The 24,318-nt window shown below is 49.2% G+C and overlaps 1 protein-coding gene across 12 annotated transcripts in view; it reads right to left on the bottom strand.

Moving 5' to 3' along the window:
• Window positions 1–24,318, bottom strand: part of GIGYF2 (GRB10 interacting GYF protein 2) — a 127,407-nt gene that overhangs the window by 10,887 nt on the left and 92,202 nt on the right. For 8 of the 12 annotated variants that reach the window (XM_075569583.1, XM_075569585.1, XM_075569592.1 and 5 more), the window contains 11 exons: window positions 22,938–23,120; window positions 21,937–22,196; window positions 21,493–21,640; window positions 21,170–21,330; window positions 20,433–20,524; window positions 20,150–20,257; window positions 16,432–16,532; window positions 13,853–13,953; window positions 12,863–12,982; window positions 6,488–6,793; window positions 1,662–1,877 (listed from right to left, as the gene is read on the bottom strand). In XM_075569583.1, coding sequence (XP_075425698.1) covers window positions 1,662–1,877; window positions 6,488–6,793; window positions 12,863–12,982; window positions 13,853–13,953; window positions 16,432–16,532; window positions 20,150–20,257; window positions 20,433–20,524; window positions 21,170–21,330; window positions 21,493–21,640; window positions 21,937–22,196; window positions 22,938–23,120 — 1,796 coding nt within the window. The remainder of the gene's footprint in view (window positions 1–1,661; window positions 1,878–6,487; window positions 6,794–12,862; window positions 12,983–13,852; window positions 13,954–16,431; window positions 16,533–20,149; window positions 20,258–20,432; window positions 20,525–21,169; window positions 21,331–21,492; window positions 21,641–21,936; window positions 22,197–22,937; window positions 23,121–24,318) is intronic. The other 4 variants (XM_075569584.1, XM_075569595.1, XM_075569586.1 and 1 more) reach the window with 3 other exon arrangements.

Below are 24,318 nucleotides of genomic sequence, written 5' to 3'. Positions count from 1 at the left end.
AGCTGCCGTACACAGATTGCATTACCCATCAAGCGAAAGCTTTTCCGACTTGATACCCAAGAAGTTGTGATTTAACTAGATCCTCTCTATTTCTTATTCCTAGTTTTATCTCAAACTGATGGCCGCACAATGACTTTATGTAAAGGCCCCGAGGGAACGGGGAAATAAACTGTTCTTACCATGGAAACGCTAAACGCTGCAAACACCATTTAGAAATACTTGTCAGTCACCTATAGTATGTATTAAACATGCTGCAGTACTGCAGTAACTGGGACCGAAGGGCCTGTCCACACTGGGAAACGTCTTACGCCCCCATTCAGGTGAATGGATCATAATGGTCCATGATTACTAAACGGTGTTACTCCACAATATGCCTTAGGCCTCGGTCCCAGTGATCACGACCGCACACGCAGCAGCGTACACGGCGCGAACAAGAGATGGCCCTCTCTGGGGCCTCCCCAGTCAGTCCATGCGCGCGCATGCTCAAAGCGCGGTCTCATTGCCAAAAGACAAGAACTGTGTCTGTTGACGGGGCGGCCGAGCAATGGCTACGTCACGGCGGCGGATCAGCAACGTGATGTCATGGCCGCGACACCCCCCCTTCCTCCCCACTGCGAGCAATCAGAAGTCCACTGATCAGAAGTCCACTGATCAAAAGTCCACTGATCAAAAGTCCACTGATCAAAAGTCCACTGATCAAAAGTCCACTGATCAAAAGTCCACTGATCAAAAGTCCACTGATCAAAAGTCCACTGATCAAAAGTCCACTGATCAAAAGTCCACTGATCAAAAGTCCACTGATCAAAAGTCCACTGATCAAAAGTCCACTGATCAAAAGTCCACTGATCGCTTCAGAAACGGGTGGACGCGCCGGCAGTCAGCACACACTGACTGGGGCCGCAGCCATAGAGTCCCTTCTCTTACATGGTCAGTATAGGCTATAGGGCCATAGTACTAAGCATTGCTGGAAGGCATCTTATGGATTAGGACTGCTTAGTAATATGGCCCTTACAGCTTATTTGTTACAGCCTCAGACCCGCTGAATTCTCACGCTTAGTACAAGACAGACTGGTCTGACATCTCCTGCAGGGGCCCACAAACACTTCCACATCCTACAAGGTCAGCACTGTGCTTAATAAAGGGTATTTACCCCCAGAGCATCACTGGCTCTCCCTCTCTCCCCGACTCTGGGGTTTTGCACGGGTTCTTTTAAAGCTTTAAATGATAAATATATATAAATAACAAAAAGGGACGAGGACACCATAAATATGCAAAACTAAAAAAAGGTATTTTATTGGCCCAACGGTTTGGCTACTTTCTGCGGCTTTTATCAAGGGGGTAACCGCAACGTTGGGCCAATAAGACATGTTTTGCATATTTATGGCTATTTTTGTACAGTAGCTTACAGGTTCTCTGATCGCAGCGCCCTCTCCAGCAGTCTGGTTTATACTAGTTATGTGTGTGCCCCAATCCCTTCACACGGTTATAGTTATAGGTCTAAGAAAGGGGTGGCCACGCTTCAGCACAGGTGGCTCAGTCTCACTGACTTTATCGGACGGGTTGGTGGCCCCTGAGGACGGGAGTTGGCCGTCGGGATCTAAGATGACTTCAGAATTGCACCTAGGATTGCCTGGTTTCATGCCAGCCATGCCGGGCAGTACCTTAATCTGTGCCAGCTGCAGCTGCTGCTGCTGCTGCTGCTGCTGCAGGCGCCTCAGGGCCTCCTGCTGCTGCTGCCGCTGCCTCTGCAGCTCCTTCTGCCTCTGAGCTTCCTCACGCTTCTTCCTCTCCTCCTCCTCCTGCTGCTTCAGGCGGGTCTCTTCCAGGAGCCGCCGGGCAGCCGCCTCCTCTTCGCGGGCCCATCTCACTGCCTCTTCCTAAACTCAGGCGGGGGGAGAGGAGAGGAGTGGGTGTTTCAGGCAGGAACCAGAGAGGCTCGTGAGAGACGGGAATAGATTTGTAAAAGAGTGTTCGAGGTGCAGGGATAGAAGAGAAGTGTTAGAGACGCGGGGCGGGAATGTGAAATGGGGAGAATATAAGCGAACGGGTGAGACAACGAGAGGGAAGGAGGAGAGGAGAGGAGAGAGGGAAGGAGATGGACAGAGGGAAGGAAGGAGATGGAGAGGAGAGAGGGAAGGAGATGGAGAGGAGAGAGGGAAGGAGATGGAGAGGAGAGAGGGAAGGAGATGGAGAGGAGAGAGGGAAGGAGACGGAGAGGAGAGAGGGAAGGAGATGGAGAGGAGAGAGGGAAGGAGATGGAGAGGAGAGAGGGAATGAGATGGAGAGGAGAGAAGGAAGGAGATGGAGAGGACAGAGGGAAGGAAGGAGATGGAGAGGAGAGAGGGAATGAGATGGAGAGGAGAGAGGGAATTAGATGGAGAGGAGAGAGGGAAGGAAGGAGATGGAGAGGAGAGAGGGAAGGAGATGGAGAGAGGGAAGGAGATGGAGAGGAGAGAGGGAAGGAGATGGAGAGGAGAGAGGGAAGGAGATGGAGAGGAGAGAGGGAATGAGATGGAAAGGAGAGAGGGAATGAGATGGAGAGGAGAGAGAGAAGGAGATGGAGAGGAGAGAGGGAAGGAAGGAGATGGAGAGAGGGAAGGAAGGAGATGGAGAGGAGAGAGGGAATGAGATGGAGAGGAGAGAGGGAAGGAGATGGAGAGGAGAGAGGGAAGGAGATGGAGAGGAGAGAGGGAAGGAGATGGAGAGGAGAGAGGGAAGGAGATGGAGAGAGGGAAGGAGATGGAGAGATGGATGGAGAGAGGGAAGGAGATGGAGAGGAGAGGGGGAAGGAGGGAGATGGAGAGGAGAGAGGGAAGGAGATGGAGAGGGGGAAGAAAGGAGATGGAGAGGAGAGAGGGAAGGAGATGGAGAGGGGGAAGGAAGGAGATGGAGAGGAGAGAGGGAAGGAGATGGAGAGGAGAAAGGGAAGGAGGGAGATGGAGAGGAGAGAGGGAAGGAGATGGAGAGGGGGAAGGAAGGAGATGGAGAGGAGAGAGGGAAGGAGATGGAGAGGGGGAAGGAAGGAGATGGAGAGAGGGAAGGAGATGGAGAGGAGAGAGGGAAGGAGATGGAGAGAGGGAAGGAGATGGAGAGGAGAGAGGGAAGGCGATGGAGAGGAGAGAGGGAAGGAAGGAGATGGAGAGAGGGAAGGAAGGAGATGGAGAGAGGGAAGGAGATGGAGAGAGGGAAGGAGATGGAGAGAGGGAAGGAGATGGAGAGAGGGAAGGAGATGGAGAGGAGAGAGGGAAGGCGATGGAGAGGAGAGAGGGAAGGCGATGGAGAGGAGAGAGGGAAGGAAGGAGATAGAGAGAGGGAATGAGATGGAGAGGAGAGAGGGAAGGAGATGGAGAGGAGAGAGGGAAGGAGATGGAGAGGAGAGAGGGAAGGAGATGGAGAGGAGAGAGGGAAGGAGATGGAGAGGAGAGAGGGAATGAGATGGAGAGGAGAGAGGGAATGAGATGGAGAGGAGAGTGCGAAGGAGATGGAGAGGAGAGATGGAAGGAGATGGAGAGGAGAGAGGGAAGGAGATGGAGAGGAGAGAGGGAAGGAGATGGAGAGAGGGAAGGCGATGGAGAGGAGAGAGGGAAGGCGATGGAGAGGAGAGAGGGAAGGAGATGGAGAGGAGAGAGGGAATGAGATGGAGAGGAGAGAGGGAAGGCGATGGAGAGGAGAGAGGGAAGGCGATGGAGAGGAGAGAGGGAAGGAGATGGAGAGGAGAGAGGGAAGGCGATGGAGAGGAGAGAGGGAAGGAGATGGAGAGGAGAGAGGGAAGGCGATGGAGAGGAGAGAGGGAAGGAAGGAGATGGAGAGGAGAGAGGGAAGGAAGGAGATGGAGAGGAGAGAGGGAAGGAGATGGAGAGGAGAGAGGGAAGGAGATGGAGAGGAAAGAGGGAAGGAGATGGAGAGGAGAGAGGGAAGGAAGGAGATGGAGAGGAGAGAGGGAAGGATATGGAGAGGAGAGAGGGAAGGAGATGGAGAGGAGAGAGGGAAGGAGATGGAGAGGAGAGAGGGAAGGCGATGGAGAGAGGGAAGGAGATGGAGAGGAGAGAGGGAAGGAGATGGAGAGGAGAGAGGGAAGGCGATGGAGAGGAGAGAGGGAAGGCGATGGAGAGGAGAGAGGGAAGGAGATGGAGAGGAGAGAGGGAAGGAGATGGAGAGGAGAGAGGGAAGGAGACGGAGAGGAGAGAGGGAAGGAGACGGAGAGGAGAGAGGGAAGGAGATGGAGAGGAGAGAGGGAAGGAGATGGAGAGAGGGAAGGAGATGGAGAGAGGGAAGGAGATGGAGAGAGGGAAGGAGATGGAGAGGAGAGGGGGAAGGAGGGAGATGGAGAGGAGAGAGGGAAGGAGATGGAGAGGGGGAAGAAAGGAGATGGAGAGGGGGAAGAAAGGAGATGGAGAGGGGGAAGAAAGGAGATGGAGAGAGGGAAGGAGATGGAGAGAGGGAAGGAGATGGAGAGAGGGAAGGAGATGGAGAGAGGGAAGGAGATGGAGAGAGGGAAGGAGATGGAGAGGAGAGAGGGAAGGCGATGGAGGAGAGAGGGAAGGAAGGAGATAGAGAGAGGGAAGGAGATGGAGAGGAGAGAGGGAATGAGATGGAGAGGAGAGAGGGAAGGAGATGGAGAGGAGAGAGGGAAGGAGATGGAGAGGAGAGAGAGAAGGCGATGGAGAGAGGGAAGGAAGGAGATGGAGAGAGGGAAGGAGATGGAGAGAGGGAAGGAGATGGAGAGAGGGAAGGAGATGGAGAGAGGGAAGGAGATGGAGAGGAGAGAGGGAAGGCGATGGAGAGGAGAGAGGGAAGGAAGGAGATAGAGAGAGGGAAGGAGATGGAGAGGAGAGAGGGAATGAGATGGAGAGGAGAGAGGGAAGGAGATGGAGAGGAGAGAGGGAAGGAGATGGAGAGGAGAGAGGGAAGGAGATGGAGAGGAGAGAGGGAAGGAGATGGAGAGGAGAGGGAATGAGATGGAGAGGAGAGAGGGAATGAGATGGAGAGGAGAGAGGGAATGAGATGGAGAGGAGAGAGGGAAGGAGATGGAGAGGAGAGAGGGAAGGAGATGGAGAGAGGGAAGGAGATGGAGAGGAGAGAGGGAAGGCGATGGAGAGGAGAGAGGGAAGGAGATGGAGAGGAGAGAGGGAATGAGATGGAGAGGAGAGAGGGAAGGCGATGGAGAGGAGAGAGGGAAGGCGATGGAGAGGAGAGAGGGAAGGAGATGGAGAGGAGAGAGGGAAGGCGATGGAGAGGAGAGAGGGAAGGAGATGGAGAGGAGAGAGGGAAGGAGATGGAGAGGAGAGAGGGAAGGCGATGGAGAGGAGAGAGGGAAGGAAGGAGATGGAGAGGAGAGAGGGAAGGAGATGGAGAGGAGAGAGGGAAGGAAGGAGATGGAGAGGAGAGAGGGAAGGAGATGGAGAGGAGAGAGGGAAGGAGATGGAGAGGAAAGAGGGAAGGAGATGGAGAGGAGAGAGGGAAGGAAGGAGATGGAGAGGAGAGAGGGAAGGATATGGAGAGGAGAGAGGGAAGGAGATGGAGAGGAGAGAGGGAAGGAGATGGAGAGGAGAGAGGGAAGGCGATGGAGAGAGGGAAGGAGATGGAGAGGAGAGAGGGAAGGCGATGGAGAGGAGAGAGGGAAGGAGATGGAGAGAGGGAAGGAGATGGAGAGGAGAGAGGGAAGGAGACGGAGAGGAGAGAGGGAAGGAGACGGAGAGGAGAGAGGGAAGGAGATGGAGAGGAGAGAGGGAAGGAGATGGAGAGGAGAGAGGGAAGGAGATGGAGAGGAGAGAGGGAAGGAGATGGAGAGGAGAGAGGGAAGGAGATGGAGAGGAGAGAGGGAAGGAGATGGAGAGAGGGAAGGAGATGGAGAGATGGATGGAGAGAGGGAAGGAGATGGAGAGGAGAGGGGGAAGGAGGGAGATGGAGAGGAGAGAGGGAAGGAGATGGAGAGGGGGAAGAAAGGAGATGGAGAGGAGAGAGGGAAGGAGATGGAGAGGGGGAAGGAAGGAGATGGAGAGGAGAGAGGGAAGGAGATGGAGAGGAGAGAGGGAAGGAGGGAGATGGAGAGGAGAGAGGGAAGGAGATGGAGAGGGGGAAGGAAGGAGATGGAGAGGAGAGAGGGAAGGAGATGGAGAGGGGGAAGGAAGGAGATGGAGAGAGGGAAGGAGATGGAGAGGGGGAAGGAAGGAGATGGAGAGGAGAGAGGGAAGGAAGGAGATGGAGCAGGGAAAGTGACAGGAGGGGAATAGAAGATATGAGCAGTGAGTGAGTTTGAGAAAATACAGAATGTGAAAGAGTGATGGGGAAGGAAGATCAGAGGAATAAGGAATTGAGCGCAGTAAGGGAGCGCAGTAAGGGAGCGAAGACAAAAACCGGGAGTAATGAAACGTATGAAGGAAAAAGAAAGGAGTTTGAGGACAAATGAAGGTGGAATGGAAAGTGAGGAAAAGGTCACGGGAGAAAGACAAAGGTTATTTTAGCGTTTCTAGGCAGCACATCTCACCTGCTTCATCTGAATCTCCTCACGTTGTCTCTTCTCTTCCTCTTCTCTCTTCTTTTCCTCCTCCCTTCTCCTCCTTTCCTCTTCTGCCCTCTTCCTCTCCTCCTCCTGCTGCTGCTTTCTCCTCTCCTCTTCCTGCTGCTGTTTTGTTCTCTCCTCCTCCTGCTGCTGCCGTCTCCTCTCCTCCTCCAGCTGCCTTCTCCTCTCCTCCTCCAGCTGCCTCTGTTCTTCCTCTCGCTGCCGCTCCTCCTCTTCCATCTGCCTCCGCAGGACAAGCTCCTGCTCTCTCTGCCGCCGCAGCACTTCCTCCTGCAAGGGACAGAGTCTCAGGCCCGGCTCTCACCCCTCCCTGTGCTGAGCACCAACAGCAACTTCCACAACCGTACAAAGCCGTCAACAGTCCCTGCCCCGAGGTGTGGCTCCAGTCTGTACACAAGGGTGGCCAACTCCAGTCCTCAAGGGCCACTAACAGGTCAGGCAACTCCAGTCCTCAAGGGCCACTAACAGGTCAGGTTTTAAGAACATCCCTGCTCAACAGGTGGCTCAATCAGTCCAAGCTTCAGCACAGTTGGCTCAATCTGTCTCTGCTTCAGCACAGGTGGTTCAATCAGTGGCTCAGGCTTTGACTGAGCCACTGATTGAGCCATCTGTGCTAAAGCAGGGGTAAACCTGACCTGTTACTGGCCCTTGAGGACTGGAGTTGGCCAGTCCTGCTCTGCACGTTACCACCAATCATCTCTTACCAAGAAACCCGTCCCAGAAAACATGCCCCCACACCCTCCTCCTCTCACTGCACCATATGCTCTCGTGTAATGGCATGTTCTACACACCCGCTTTGTACTGCACACGTTTTCACCAGGATGCAAATAAGAGAAACGGTTAATCAAGGGTGACAGGATCCTTCTAGGAAATCCTATGACATCGATAAGATTGGACCTCCTGCACCGGGACTCTTCAACCAGTTCTCCAAAGGGGCCAGGCCAGAAAACATTTAGGAGTATCACCGTCGCAAGCGGACTGCAATGTCATGTTAGATACATTATAAAGTTTGAAATTGTAGTGGAACATTTTGCAAGCATGTATACCATCTGCACCATATAGGTCTATATCGCCTTAACGTGCAAGTGGGGCTTACTGTGGGAAATTGCACTTTGCTCCTGCTAATTTCAGGCCAGTTGCTTGGGTAGCCGAGAGTCCAAGAGCCACCTCTAGGCCTCATTTGGCCCATGAGTTGGAGCCCTGAGTTACGTGGCACTGAACCTTTAACACGTGGTTTGAGCACAGTCTCCTGTATAGCGTTATTCTTATCAAGAGACATCCATGTTTGCTGATGTAGCATGAACACAAAAGCACCAGGAATAAAAGGCATTGGGAGAAGAAAAATGCTGTAGATTGCAATGTAATTTGGTGTGGTGGGAGATATTGGGAGTAAATGTAAATACATTAGGGATATCAGGGCATAGCAGAGATGGATCGGTACTGGGACCCCTGCTTTTTAACTTGTTTATTAATGACCTCGAGGTTGGGATCGAGAGCAAAGTCTCCATCTTTGCTGATGACACTAAATTGTGTAAGGTAATAGAATCAGAGCAGGATGTAATTTCTCTTCAGAAGGACTTGTAGAGACTGGAAACGTGGGCAGGTAAATGGCAAATGAGGTTTAATACAGATAAATGTAAGGTTATGCTTTTGGGAAGCAAGAATACGAACGCAAATTACAAATTAAATGGGGATAATTTGGGGGAATCCTTGATGGTGAAGGATTTAGGAACTTGTAGACAGCAGGCATGGCAATAGTGCCCAAAGTCATGCAGTAGCTGCAAAGGCAAACAAGATCTTATCTTGCATCAAACGGGCAATGGATGGAAAGGAAGTAAACATAATGATGCCCCTTTATAAAGCATTAGTAAGGCCTCGTTCAGGGTGCCAGAGGCAGGAGTTGGAGGGCGGGCGTTCGGGAGGGCGTCAGTCTGCTGGGCGATGTGTGTTCATCCTCCCCAGCAGACTTTTTCAGAGTTGAGGAGACGGGGATGAGGCTACAGACGGCAGGTTAGGGATCCAAGTTGCAGTCTTGAAATCATTCTCAAGAATGATTTAATTGGCTGCCGAGGTCCCAGTGACGCTGCTGCAGCTTCAAAAAACGAATTGGTTTGTTTATTGAAACTGTAGCCAGCGTCAACTCCGTACTTCGGAGACAGGGCAGCTGCTACCCTGATAACCAGTATTCAATTTGAATACATTGTGTCCCACGGCAGCTCGCACGTCAGCACGCCCTCCCTCCGAAGCCTGCACCCTGAACGAGGCCTAAGACTACACTTTGAATATGGAGTACAATTTTGGGCACCAATCCTAAGAAAAGACATTATGGAACTAGAGAGAGTGCAGAGAAGAGCCACCAAATTAATAAAGGGGATGGACATTCTAACTTATGAGGAGAGGTTAGCTAAATTATATTTATTTACATTTGAAAAGAGGCGTCTAAGAGGGGATATGATAACTATATATAAATGTAGCCTGTGTGATTTGGGCTATAGGTCTGCCCTCCTCCTGGCAGTAATACCTTGTAAGAGCAGGGTGCCAGGAGCAATCATGGGTTTCCCCCACTTCATGCAGTGCAGTGAGTAAGTGAAGGTAGTGTCAAAGTAAATAAGGCACCTGGCCCCGATGGCATACATCCAAGAGTTTTCAAGGAGTTAAGCTCAGTAATAGCCAAACCATTATATTTAATATTCAAGGACTCCATTTCCACAGGTTCAGTACCACAAGATTGGCGTAAAGCAGATGTGGTGCCTATATTTAAAAAAGGGAGCTTCATCACAACCGGGAAATTACAGACCTGTAAGCCTGACTTCAATAGTGGGGAAGCTACGTGAAGGTTTAATACGGGATAATATTCAGGAATACCTAATGGAAAACAAAATTATTAGTAATAGTCAGCATGGATTTATGAAGGATAGATCATGCCAAACTAACCTTATTTGTTTCTTTGAGGAGGTAAGTAGGAATTTAGACCAGGGTAATGCAGTTGATGTGGTCTACTTAGATTTTGCAAAGGCTTTTTTGATACGGTTTCACACAAGAGGTTGGTGTACAAAATAAAGCAAATTGGACTCAGTAATAATATATGCACCTGGATTGAAAACTGGTTAAAGGACAGACAACAGAGGGTTGTCATAAATGGAACTTTTTCAGGTTGGACAAAGGTCGTGAGTGGAGTACCTCAGGGATCGGTACTGGGACCCCTGCTTTTTAACTTGTTTATTAATGACCTTGTGGTTGGCATAGTGTAAGGTAGTAGAATCAGAGCAGGATGTAATTTCTCTTCAGAAGGACTTGGAGACTGGAAACTTGGGCAGGTAAATGGCAGATGAGGTTTAGTAGATGAGATTTAATATAGATAAATGAAAGGTTATACATTTGGGAAACAAGAATAAACAGGCGATTTACAAATGAAATGGGGATAAAGTAAGTGAATCCTTGATGGAGAAGGATTTAGCAGTGCTTGTAGACAGCAGACTCAGCAATAGTGCCTAAAGTCTTGCATTAGACAGGAAATGGATGGAAGGGAAGTAAACATAATTATGCCCCTTTACAAAGCATTAGTAAGACCACACCTTGAATATGGAGTACAATTTTGGGCACCAATCCAAAGAAAAGACATTATGGAACTAGAGAGTGCAGAGAAGAGCCACCAAATTAATAAAGGGAATGGACAATCTAACTTATGAGGAGAGGCTAGCTAAATTAGATCTATTTACATTAGAAAAGAGGCGTCTAAGAGGAGATATGATAACTATATACAAATATATCAGGGACAATACAAGGAGCTTTCAAAAGAACTGTTCATCCCACGGGCAGTACAAAGGACTCGGGCCCATCCCTTAAGGTTGGAGATAAGGAGATTTCACCAGCAACAAAGGAAAGGGTTCTTTACAGTAAGGGCAGTTAAAATGTGGAATTCATTACCCATGGAGACAGTGATGGCAGATACAATAGATTGGTTCAAAAAAGGTCTTTTTAGAAAGGAAAGGTATAAAGGGATATAACAAATAAGTATACATGGGAAGGATGTTGATCCAGGGACATGGGCGTCCGCAGAAATTTTTTCAGGGGGGGGCATAATTTATAACCACAGCGCAATGGCGGTCCCGGCTGCGGCACAGATTGGTCCCGACTTGGGAGTGAGACGGCTTTCATTGGTAGGTAGTGTTACCAATGAGAGCCGCATCACTCCCGAGTGCTACCAATGACAGTGCGCTGCGCTTCCTCCTGCGTAGCAGCATAGGCTAGCCTACCAGTAGCTGCCTGCCGCGGCGCCAGGGGCACCCACCCACCTCCGTCCCGGTCCACCCACCTCCGTCCCGGTCCACCCAGAGTCTGTTTTTGGCGTTTATAGCGCCGTTAACGTACTGTACGGCGCCATAAATGCCAAAAACAGCCCAGGACTGCGAGTGATCCAGGCAGAGCCGCCAACAGAAATCATGGGGCCCAGGACAAATGAAAGGAGCAGGCCCCCCCCCGAACCCATAGCGCCCCCCCCCAACCCATAGCGCCCCCCCCGAACTCATAGCGCACCTACCACGAAAAAATATCTTTTAGAGCGCAACTTTTACTTAACTGTTTTCTTATTGTGATACAGAATAAAACATTACAATGCAACCTGTTTATTTTTATATTTTCAACAAAAGACATGTGTCTGCCTGCCTGGGTGGGTGAGTGGGTGAATGACAGTAGAATGACAGTGGGTGAGTGGGTGAATGATGGTGGGTGGGTGAATGACGGTTGAATGACGGTGGGTGGGTGGGATAATGACGGTAGGTGGATGAATGATGGTGGGTGGGTGAATGACAGTGAGTGGGTGGATGGGTGAATGACAGTGGGTGAATGACAGTGGGTGGGTGGGTGAATGATGGTGGGTGGGTGAATGACGGTGGGAGAGAGTGACTGGGTGACAGGGTGACAGTGACTGGGTGGGTGACAGTGACTGGGTGGGTGGGACACAGTGACTGGGTGGGTGGGAGACAGTTATTGGGTGGGTGGGAGACAGTGACTGGGTGACTGAGTGAGTGACAGTGACTGGTTGGGACAGTGACTTGACAGTGACTTGGTGAGTGACAGTCAGTGACTGGGTGGGTGACAGTGGTTGACGTTGACAGTGGGTAACGGTGACAGTGGATGACAGTGACAGTGGATGACAGTGACAGTGGGTTATGGTGACAGTGGGTGACAGTGACAGTGGGTGACAGTGACAGTGGGTGACAGTGACAGTGGGTGACAGTGACAGTGGGTGACAGTGACTGGGTGGGGTGACTTACCTTGACCGGGTGGGTGCAGCTTGTCGCCGGACGCTTCCCCCTCCTGCCCCCGATATCCCCTTCTGCCCCCAATATCCCCGCGGCAGCTGCCAGGGACGGGTGGTGGGCTTGGGGAGCGGGCGCGGGAGGAGGGCTCGGGGGGGGGGGCACGGGAGGTGGGCTCGAGGGGGGGGGGGGGCAAGGCCACGGGTGGTGGTCCGGGGGGCACGTGGGAGGTGGGTGCGCGGGAAGCTGGCCAAGGGGGGGAGCGGGCCACAGGAGGAGCTGGTACTTCCCCCTCCGTCCCACGTTGGGAGCGGGAGGGGGAGCGGGCCGCAACGGAGCTTGGCTTGTACTTCCCCCTCCGTCCCACGTTGGGAGCGGGGGGAAGCGGGCCCTGCGCATGCGCGCCGGGACCGCGAGGAATCGGCGCCATTTTTTTAAACTTTTTTTTTTTAAATTTATTTAATTAACTGGTGCCCGGCCTGACCCACGGGGCCCGGGAAGCAGTACCCTTTGTCCCCCCCCCCTGTTTGCGGCCCTGGATCCAGGGGGGGGCAAGCGCCCCCCCTTTACCTCCTCCTGTGGACGCCCATGTCCAGGGATTAATCCGATTGCCAATTCTTGGAGTCAGGAAGGAATTTATTTTCCCCCTTATGAGATATCATTGGATGATATGACACTGGGGTTTTTTGTTTTGCTTCCTCTGGATGAATATACTGTAAGTATAGATATAGGATAAAGTATCTGTCTAAATTAATCATAGGTTGAACCTGATGGACATATGTCTTTGTTCAACCTCATGTACTATGTAACTGTGTAACTGTGGTACTTTATTTCCCTGTATTGCAGTTTTAGCAAGCGCCGCATACACAGCGAGACATCAAAACCGATCATTTCCCTGAGAAGAACGCTCACGTTGCTCCATTAAAAGGTGTCATAACCTAGAGCAAACCTACACTAAATGTATTTCTAAAACCAAGGGTGAGATAATAACCACAAACCATTGATGGTGCACACTTAGTTTGTTTGTGCTTTCCGTATACAGTGTGCTCAGTGTACATACATATTGAGCAGCGCTCACCTGCTTGCGTCGGGCCAGCTCCTCCTCCTCCTGTCTCTTCTGCCGTTCCTCCTCCTCATGGCGCCGGCGCTGCTGCTCCTCTTCCTGATTGGCCCTCAGCTCAGCTTCCTGTCTCTCCTGCTGAGAAACAAGGCTGCGGGTTATGTGATGCACAACCCGCTTTTCTTATCTCTCGATTACATGCTTCACTGAACAATTGGCCAGTGTTTGATTTGTTCTTTCAGAACATTTTCTTTCCTTGCTCTGCATTAGTTCATTTTCAATTGATTCAATAATAACCACCCATGGTCACTGCAGTATACTTTCCCTAGTTGGACCCAAGTCATTAAAGGGTCACATGCTCTATATAGTGCCATGGACACGTTTCAGGGCTTACATCTGGGGATTGAAGCTTTTACCCAACATTTTTTCCTATCACTTTTGCAGTTAATATGGAAACATGTTGAGCGGAGACTTGGGAGAGGTTTTATTCTGTCTCGTTGCTCCCTTTTCTCTGATACTGAAGAGTTTTCATCGGCAAAGCCTCCCTCTCACTCCCTCCTTATCTCTATTGGCTCTATGATAAGGACGGGTGGGCTAATGGCAAAAGAACACACTTGATTGACAAGATGATCCTTAGAAATTAAACTTGCAATTAAAGTCGCAGCTGCTCTGCAGCCTATTCCCCACAAAAATTAAACTTAAATCAGCCATCAATTTTTTTGTACTCCTGGACTCCCCCACCCGATCCCGTGAGATTTGTTGTTTTTCTGCGGGTGTAACAAAACAAAAAGCCACAAAATTGGGCAACAGCTCACCTATAGAAAGTTGCAACGCCACCTCGCCATGACATTGCAGCTTTCTATTGGTTGCCTGAGCCAGCCCGACCCCAGCGGCCATATTGTCCCCACACACATGGCTCTAAGAAATTATGCCTTCTCATCAACACCCTAGCACTGCCTGCCCCAGCTTTCTACGCCCTCTCCCCCGGAGAGTGTGCAGATGGCTAACCTTGGCAGCTTTCACCTTCTCCAGCTTTTCCAGCTGCTCCCGTCCTGCTCCCTGAGATGCCGGCTCCAGGGGAAGGTCCCATACGCTGCTGCCCTCCCATGCTGTAATGATGGGCAGAGGGTGAAGAGGGAGGAAAGAGGAAGGGATAAAGACGAGGGGAGTGACGGGGTGAGGAAAGAGGAAGGGATAAAGACGAGGGGAGTGACGGGGTGAGGAAAGAGGAAGGGATAAAGACGAGAGGAGTGACGGGGTGAGGAAAGAGGAAGGGATAAAGACGAGGGGAGTGACGGGGTGAGGAAAGAGGAAGGGATAAAGACGAGGGGAGTGACGGGGTGAGGAAAGAGGAAGGGATAAAGACGAGGGGAGTGACGGGGTGAGGAAAGAGGAAGGGATAAAGACGAGGGGAGTGACGGGGTGAGGAAAGAGGAAGGGATAAAGACGAGAGGAGTGACGGGGTGAGGAAAGAGGAAGGGATAAAGACGAGGGGAGTGACGGGGTGAGGAAAGAGGAAGGGATAAAGACGAGGGGAGTGACGGGGTGAGGAAAGAGGAAGGGATAAAGACGAGGGGAGTGACGGGGTGAGGAAAGAGGAAGGGATAAAGACGAGGGGAGTGACGGGGTGAGGAAAGAGGAAGGGATAAAGACGAGGGGAGTGACGGGGTGAGGAAAGAGGAAGGGATAAAGACGAGGGGAGTGACGGGGTGAGGAAAGAGGAAGGGATAAAGACGAGAGGAGTGACGGGGTGAGGAAAGAGGAAGGGATAAAGACGAGGGGAGTGACGGGGTGAGGAAAGAGGAAGGGATAAAGACGAGGGGAGTGACGGGGTGAGGAAAGAGGAAGGGATAAAGACGAGGGGAGTGACGGGGTGAGGAAAGAGGAAGGGATAAAGACGAGGGGAGTGACGGGGTGAGGAAAGAGGAAGGGATAAAGACGAGAGGAGTGACGGGGTGAGGAAAGAGGAAGGGATAAAGACGAGGGGAGTGACGGGGTGAGGAAAGAGGAAGGGATAAAGACGAGGGGAGTGACGGGGTGAGGAAAGAGGAAGGGATAAAGACCAGGGGAGTGACAGGGTGAGGAAAGAGGAAGGGATAAAGACGAGGGGAGTGACGGGGTGAGGAAAGAGGAAGGGATAAAGACGAGGGGAGTGACGGGGTGAGGAAAGAAGAAGGGATAAAGACGAGGGGAGTGACGGGGTGAGGAAAGAGGAAGGGATAAGGACGAGGGGAGTGACGAGGTGAGGAAAGAGGAAGGGATAATGACGAGGGGAGTGACGGGGTGAGGAAAGAGGAAGGGATAAAGACGAGGGGAGTGACGGGGTGAGGAAAGAGGAAACTTCATTATATTTTTTTTTTAAACTTGATTGGGAGATTTTTTTGCTCAGGAAAATTGGTTGATAAGACGGGGATTATGGGGGAGACCGAAAGAGGGAGGTGCCCTCTCCCCAGCAGAGAGACAGACGCCCCCCCCCCGGCGGAGAGACAGGCGCCCTCCCCCAGGTGGAGAGACAGGTGCCCTCCCCCAGGTGGAGAGACAGGTGCCCTCCCCCAGGTGGAGAGACAGGTGCCCTCCCCCAGCGACTGCTGGGTGCTCCATGTGTGTTCAGCGAGTGCCCTCTTAGGCCGCACTCATGGTGGGGGCGTCGCTATGTGCGAGCGCACGTTCGGGACTCTTCTATGCTTTTTTATTGAAGGTAGCATAGTGGAGGCGGCGATGTAGCGCGGCGACGCTGCTGCCGTTTGGAGATAAGTAAATTTGTCTTTTCAGTCTGCAGTTGCGTGACGTCAGCGTCATGTGAGCTGGTTCAGCCAATGAGGGCGAAGCAGCTTCAGGACGCCCCCGCATCGCCTCCCTAATCTCCTGCAGCCAGTGCACAGATCGCTGGGGCTGCAGGAGTGCGCACGCTAGCACCCACCCGCGCCACCACCATAAGCGTGGCCTTACACCACCCCATATATTGGCTCTCAGATAAGGACAGTGGGGGATAAAGGAAAGGATTCGCAATTTGTATTTAGCAAAAACTAAATAACTAAAGCAGCCTTCGGGAATAGCACGGTTTTGTTTACCCAATTAGACTTTCAAATTCTTTATTAAAAAAAGAAAAACAAAGGTTTTGTGGCTGGGAACATGGGATTGCACCTGTACAAATGTGTCCCTCCCATGGAGATCCAGAAGGGCTTGCACATGCTAACACAATGTAACTTCTACATGCTGCTTTCTCTTTTCATTGCGTTTCTTCACACTATTTGTTCCTTTTCCTCTCTCTCAATGTCCCCTATTCAATATGCTGTGACGCCGCCTTCCCGTTGCTTGGAAAGATTTGAGCTAGATACAAATGAATGGAGCTGTACTCTTCCCAAGCGAGGGGAGGATTGTTTCACAGCATATTGATCAGGGGGCCAATGCCTCTGTTTCCACTGTCCTGCTATGTGCAGGAGAAACTACAAGGCTGGCAGACTACATACACATCCCTGCTCTATTATATCCACAAACGTAAGCTGTGTAGAACAGTGGGCTATGCAGCTTCTTGGGGCGAGAAGGATCAACTATTCTGGGCAAGGGGTCCCCAGAAGACTACTCACCTGTTGGGGGTGGGACAGCCGATTTAAGCTCCCATATTGAAGTGCTATCTGGCACTGAAACTGCTCTTGTGACTGCAGGAATCACATTCTGTTCAGATATCCTACAAGAGACACACCAGCAATTTGAACAGACAAATATGTGTGGGCTACATTAATGGCACACACCAGATTGTACCAAGTACCTGTCGTTTTATACTTAAAGCTACAGATAAAACAAGAGCCATTACGAAAGCATCAACAAAAGACTTGACAGAGACCTCACGACTGGCAAAATAATTTGGAAACCCACAAGACTTATTGAAAACCATATTATGTCGAAGGCTTTCCTTCATTATTGGTTTTATTAACAGGAGACTTATAAGGTGTCTACTTATAAGGTGTCTAGACACTAAAGTTTATGGCTTGTGAATAACATTCGGCAAACTGTCTTTCGCGATATGCCCAGCCCACTGCCATTTTCATTTCTTCTTAATAACTAATGTCGAGAAATGGAGAAACCACCTGTTCAGCCGAAAAAATGTCCGACAGTAATTATAATGAAGTATTGAGGGGAGTATTATTAATACACCCAATATGCCAGAGTAACAAATGATTTATAGTACTGTATAACCTACTCAGGCTAAGGAACATCTGGAGTTTTGATTCACTGTCACTGAACAGAGGAATATTAACATTTTCAATTCAGTGTAATTACGTCATCACTTTAATGAGACCACTAATGTAAGATTTGGATACATGACGGTTAAACGTTCTCTTTATAAGTATGTGTTTCTTGCACAAGAGGCATTAGCATCAGGCATTGATGTGAGGATCGATAGACAATACCCTGCAATCCACACTGTGATATAAATATAGGGAGATCACTGCTCCACAAGAGCTCACTCTGGACTCTTACATACATTATCAGGGAAACATTAAGTATGGATGTTTTATGTATGTATAGTGTCTGTGTTGATATACCCAATCACTTTTTAATGATTATATATGATAAAGTATTTTAAATAACTAACTCCACACACATCATTCCCAAGGTTTTTTTTTTATACATTCTAACTAAGAACTTTGACTCCTGTAAATTAGTTACATTGTCCTTATGTCAGTTTGATCTTTATTGACCTAGGAGAGTGCACCAGGAAAGGGGTTCTAGGGGATTCACTGTGTCTGATGCAGTGACCCCCACTTTTTGTTCCCAATCACTTTAGGTAATACCCAGCATACAACTCTCCATACGATTTGCCTGAATGGTCTTCGCATTTAGGGTGTCACAGCTGTATGAGATACACTCGTCAAACACTTCTTTTGAGGAGCAGTGCAAGGTTCCCTTGTAAGATGATCTTCCAAATGTGCTTCAGCTTCATTCTCATATCCATTTCATTCAAATAGTCCCCATCCATTGATCGCTCTTGGCCAAGGTAGACATTCTTCGACTTCTATTTATAGACCTCAAGAACGATTCCATTTATTTCGATCTTTGTAGAGTTGACACATTTGTTGATCACTTTGGTCTTGAGGATTTCTTGCTTCAGCAAGATCTTTGATTTGTTGCTGGAGATCTTCTGGCACAAATAATATCAATGCAAATCGGAGGTGGCTCAAGCATTCCCCATAGATTGTCATTCATTTCTCTTCCCAATTCAAGGTCTTGAAAGCTTTTCAAAGGCACACTTGCATTATTTGTGACATTGTATCTCCCTGTCGTACTCCCTTACTACTCCTTTATCTTGCTTGTCTATTCATAGAATCTAATTGACGTGGCAACCTCGTAAATGTTCCTTACAAAACCAATGTGCACCGTAACACCGTCTGCTTAATGACTTAGAAACAGTTGGTGTAGACAGCATCAAATGCTTCTGCGTAATGTATGCGGAGTGGTAGATCATATTCGTTACTTTGGGAAATTACTTCTAGTAAGACTTGGATGTGACCCATTGTGTTTTATCCACGGTGAAATCCCGCTTGTTCGCTAGGCCGGGCACAGTCCGGGGTCTGAGCAGCGGATTAGTGTTTCTAATATACTTATATATTAGATAAATATATTTGAAGTGATTGGAAGTAGACGAGCATTGCTCCATTGTTCTGGAGTTTTCCTGCTCTTTAAATCAGAAAGAGTAAGAGCTTTGCAAGGATTTTCATTACTTCTTCCCCAGCTTCTTTCAAGAGTTCAGTTGTAAATCCATCTTACCCGTGGTCTTCCCATTCTTCATAGATTTTTATTGCCTTTGATACTTCTTCTGGAAGGACGCATGGTACATCATTGGTTGTTGCTTTAAAAAGGCATACCAATATTTCCCATCAGGGCCTCAGTTTAGGTCTTCCCCGGTGAATCACAGAAATAGTGTAGATCCTTTACATTTAATACTATAAAAGTTAAAAAGCACATTTTGCACTCACAATGTTGCTAATAAAACAAGCATTTTAGTATCAGTGGTTGTGAGACGCAGTTCGTGCAGTCAGCTTTATCACACGCCGCTCTAATCGCGGTCCTGCTTGGCTCCACCCTCACGAGGATGTCACCGGAAATGGGCGGGTACTTGGTCGAGGTTCGCTTGTGCTTAGTCCCAGAATAAGTGATTGTTATAAGTCGCCCTGCGCGTTTCGCTTAATCAGAGTCCCCAGGGTTGATTTTTGAATGGCTAGCCTGCCTATTTATACCTGACTAAGCAAAACGCGTAGGGTGACTTACAGCAAATAGTTATTCTGGGACGAAGAGCAAGCAGACGTTGATCCAGATACCCGCCCACTTCCGGTGATGCAATAACGAGGACAGAGCCGAGGGCGACCACGAGGAAAGCAACGTCTGAACAAGTTGACTGAACAAACTGCGTCTCACTAGCCAGAGATACTGAAAAGCTTGTTTTCTTAGCAACATTGTGAGTGCAACATTTACTTTTTAACTTACTATTAAATGTAGAAGGATCTACACTATTTCTTTGCTTATTATATATTTCAGATGCTTCACCTGTGAGACTTAAACGGAAGCCCAATGGGATATATTGATGCGTCTTTTTAAAGAGAGTTACATTTGAGTGCAAAATCGCAAAACTGATTTGAAATCTCAGATTGGGTTTAAACATTTCTACCATGTTCCTTCTCTTCCCTTTGTTTTGCTCTCTCCTGATTCCTGCACCCAGGCACCATATCCTAGCTCTACCTACACTGGGTGTAAAGTGGTAAGCCCTGAAGGCTGCACTTACAGGGAAAGCTAGGAGTGGCCCGGTGAGTAAAGGCACCGACTGAGAACAATGGCACACAGTTTGAAGCAGGGGTGTCTGGCTCGAATCCCAGTGTCAGCTCCTTGTGACTTTATGAAAGTCACTATCACCCTGGCATAAAAAAAAAAATAGATTGTAAGCGCTACGGGCAGGGACAAGTGCCTGGAAAAATTCTATGTAGAGCGCTGCGTACACTGGCAGCGCTATACAATAATACATATTATTATAATAATCTGTTTCGATTATTGCAGTTTTTGCAGAAATTGCTATACGTTTTATTATTTTTATCCTCCCTCGCACAGTAATCATAATTCTAAATGCATCCCAATCGTGAAACCATGTGACCAGGAGAAAAAGCCCTTCTTCAGAATTAGATAAAGAGACTGATGTGTGTATATAGCAGGGTTCTCAAAGTGCTATGAGTGGGGCCCATTTGGATCTGGGTACCCTATTCACAAAAGTTATTAGACGTAGCTAGGAGTCCAGGATATAGGTCCCCCATGTACCTCATTTTTAGAGACTGAAATTGCTGCAACAGAAGTGCCAACTGTTGCCGCTGCTGTGAAGACAGTGCTGCCTTCTGCTGTTGTGCCAGGACCTGGTTATACTGCTGCCTGTGAAGGAGCACAGAGGGATCTGTGAGACCAAGGCGTAAGAGCACCCTCCACAGCCAGGTGGAACAAGCTAATACTCCGCAGTCACTGAGAAGGAACAAGCACACACTCACTGGATACGCAGCACACACTCCTCACTCACTACAGGAAGAACACATTCACACTCTACACTCACTGGATGAGGAACTGCTGGTACTGCAGGTGTTGTAGCTGGTACAGTGCTGTGATCTCCTGGTGGCGACTCAAACGTTCAGGGTCCAAGTCCCCCTGTGTTAGGAAGACGAAGAACACGCAACAGTGAACGTCTCAGGCAACCTAATGAAACCACCTCCAAGTAAGCTAAAATACCCATATGACAATCAGTGGTTTAACGCACTTAATAATTTATGGCTATTTTTGTTGTCCCAAAGGTTTTAAGTGCGGATTGCTGCAGACACTAAGTACAAAGGGAGAAACAGCAGGCAAAATCAGTCTTCCTATAATCCTTATATAATATGCATTGAATAGGTGTCAGAAGACTGGGTGACCATGCAAGTGTCTTTCATGGTCCAGCTGTCTGTCTAGTCATTGGGATTTTGTGTCAACTGGAAGCTCTGGGCTGACACCAGAGAAGGTTAGTGCCTCAATGTCCATGGCCAATGCATCAAAGGGAAACCACCCACCAGCCACCTACTCCCCAAGACAAACGCTCATAATCCACCCATTACTCCTGAGAAGAATGATCAATTTCTACAATAAAATAATCCTACCAACCACTCTGACTAAACCTATCCAGGGAGTAACAGCTGAGATAAAAAAACATTTATCCACATCATACAAAGTTTTATAAGAGTCAGTGTGCATGGCTTATCTGAACAGGTGAAGGAATTGCACTTGCCCTACAGATGTTCCTCAGTGAGAAGAGTAACTTACTAGTCGAGGTGCTGGGGGTGGTGTGAAAGGAACTCTCCCCCACATTTTTATGATGTCGCCAAGTGGCTGAAAGGCCTCGTCACATACTCTCCTCAATAACAAAGACATGGGGAAGTATCCAGCCTGGAACCACTCGGCCATCTCATGGTTACTGAATGGACCTGTGGAGTGGAGACGTAGTGTGATATGGTTAGGACAGACATACTCATCCATACGTCAGGGGAAGAGCACAGGAACACAGACCGTTGTATGCAAAGAGTAGGACAAAATAAAGCTATGATAGGAGAGGACAAGCTCAGGTGCGCACGAGGTTGGTGATTTACCCTGGGTCTCCCCCTGTGGGTCTTTGTAGTACCACTTCTGCTGGTTATCTAGAGATGGCCCCTTCACTCGATGATCTGGCACCTTCCCTGAGAGTCTGTAATCATCAAGCGTCCCGTCCTGCAGGTACGCCACCAGCTGCTGCGCCTGCTGTAGGGGAAAAACCAACCTGTTGTCTCTCGCAGCCCCTTCAAATATGGAAATCACAACTAACTGACCCTTCACAGCTCATCCACAAACAATTGCCATTAATATCCACGAACATCTCACTTAACAGTCCCCCCCTGATTAACCAACCAGGACCCCCATCACCACTCAACAAATTACCCTTACTCCCCCCTCCCTCACATCATAAACACACCTCTATTCTTTGGGTCTGTGCCTCCCTCCATGTCCCATCTCTCATAACTTTTGTACATGACCTTCTTTCTCCCCTAGTCTCTTACTTGCTCTAAGTGCTCTAGACCATCCTCTTCATCAGGCTCAGGGGGCACAGTCCCCATGCCTGGTGCAGCACAGACTGATGAAGGGACGGGGCGTGTTGATGCGTTTAGGTGAGGAGCAGTGAGGGGGTGGATTGCAGGGCCCGGGTGGGGGTTGGGGACTTGTCGAGAGGCAGAGCTTTGGCTGAATGCAGGAGATGGGGAGTGAGGTATGGATGGCAGAGTTTTCTCTCGAGACCCCCGGTGACCATGCGAGGCAGCAACTGTTGAAAGAAATGAGACTTCTAAATCACAGACTGAGCAAAGAGAATGTTTGCCACAGAGAAGAGAAAACAGTAGCGTTGGGGCGGGCAACTCCACTTTTCAAGGTCTACCAACAGGTCAGATTTTCAGGATATCCCTGCGTCAGCACAGGTGGTTCAAACAGTGGCTAAGACGTTGACTGGAGTTGGCAACCTCTGCAGTAATAAGAGCAAAGAAAGTACAGTAGCATGACATACTTTAAATGGCAAAAAGAGACCAATATGAAAGACGGTCATCTCAACATTCAGCCACTTTGGTGGGCAGAATGAGATTAGAATGAGTAGAGAGAAAGGGGGGATGCAGGTTAAGAGTAGGATGAGGGCGAGGGGGGAATACGTATGGATGAGAATGGAAGAAACTACTTCAGGGTGGGTGGAGAGTGTGGGCAAGAAAAGAAGCAAAGATGAGTGGGGTGGAGAGTGACAGAGGCCAGGATGAAGGTGACCGAGGGTATAACAGATGGGAGATAGAAGGGTGACAGCAAAGGTAATGAAAGAAAATGCCACAGGTTGAGTTGGGAAGGTTAATAAGGAGTGGTGGGTAATTAGGTGATTAAAGCTGCGGAAGGGGAGCGAAGCCAAGTATGTTTGAAGATGGAACAGGCGAGGGAGAGTTTGGGGAACCTGTGGAGTGAGGAGGTTGGAATGAGGTTAAACAGATATTTGTAAGGCAGAAGGGTACATGGTGAGGCTTCCTCTTACCTTTTTTGTGAATTGGCGGGGTAGGAGGTGCCGGGGGCGTCTGAGGTCTGACTGACTGCTCTGTGCTGTTAGACAGAAGGGGGCTTGCAGTCTTCTGAGGAGGCGGCTCAGAGCAAGGCTCTGTCCAGTGGGCTGGGGAGGGGGTTCTGTGCTCCGACGCTGCCGGAGGGACTACATGCACCACTGCAAGTACAAACAGATACTGCGTTAAAGGGTCACACATCCGGGATGCAGAAAGCACTGGGACTGCCAGGAAAGAATCCCTATAATCCCTATTGATTCCCTATAATCCCTATTGATGCGCTCACTCCAGGTAGAACTCAAGAAAATAATAACATTTTATTGATAATCAGAAAAACACAAACGAATTAAAACCTAATAGTAGCGCATGTTTACAGACAGCTAGTAAGTGGAAATACCACTGGTGTACTACATGAAGAGGCCTCAATGGTTTCAGTGTATTAGACACTGAGATATCTACTGAATGATATTCAGAATGAAGCCGTAAATCATTGAGTGATCTGAGTAATTCAGGCCACTTGATCACATGTGGTATAACTCTAATGCCAATCGTGGGGTCAGGTAAGGACCCTCTGAGTTCGACAGAAGTAGCCACTTCTGTACATATGAGGCTAATATGTGATAGTTGATAAACAGCTAAAACCTTGTGATGTGGTACAAGGTGTGTAACTGTGCGTTATATTAGTACTCATTCCTATGCATATCTCCTATGGCGGAGCGACACAGAGCGTGTACAGTATGGGTGCACCGCCAATTTGGTATTGACTGCAGCTATTGTTTCGCCGCTGTGCTCTGTGCAAGAAAGAAGCCCCTGACTAATGTCATTTAGCTTGCCCTACTCGGGCTATGCATGGGATAACAGAGCTTTATACAGCTACCAAACGCCTACAATCAGATGTGGTATACCCAGTGCTGCGTTCAGTCACAATGTAGTGCGCGGCTGCTGCTGTTCTCTCCCATTCTGGAGAACATCTGGTGCTGGGTATCTGTGGACACAGATCAGTGAGCACTGCCAAATAGTAATTATACCACCGGGTTCTAGCACTAGCTCGTGGGATCCACGTATGGCCCACATCTTTGATTAACTAGCTGCTAAAATGCGTACACCATGCCGAGAGGAAAAACAGACCAAGCTACTGCTAGCTGGTCGCGCTATTGACGTCACACAGACGTCGCACCCGACACGTGTTCCGTTCCGGCTGGGATCTTCCTCGGTGAAGTAACGCACAGTTACACACCTTGTACCACATCACAAGGTATTAGCTGTTTATCAACTATCACATATTAGCCTCATATGTACACAAGTGGCTACTTCTGTCGAACTCAGAGGGTCCTTACCTGACCCCACGATTGGCATTAG

This window comes from Ascaphus truei, chromosome 14, assembly GCF_040206685.1.
Source record: "Ascaphus truei isolate aAscTru1 chromosome 14, aAscTru1.hap1, whole genome shotgun sequence".
In the NCBI taxonomy this organism is placed as follows: domain Eukaryota; kingdom Metazoa; phylum Chordata; class Amphibia; order Anura; family Ascaphidae; genus Ascaphus; species Ascaphus truei.
Note: the sequence above shows the minus strand (reverse complement) of the source record. Positions and strands in the feature narration are given on the sequence as shown.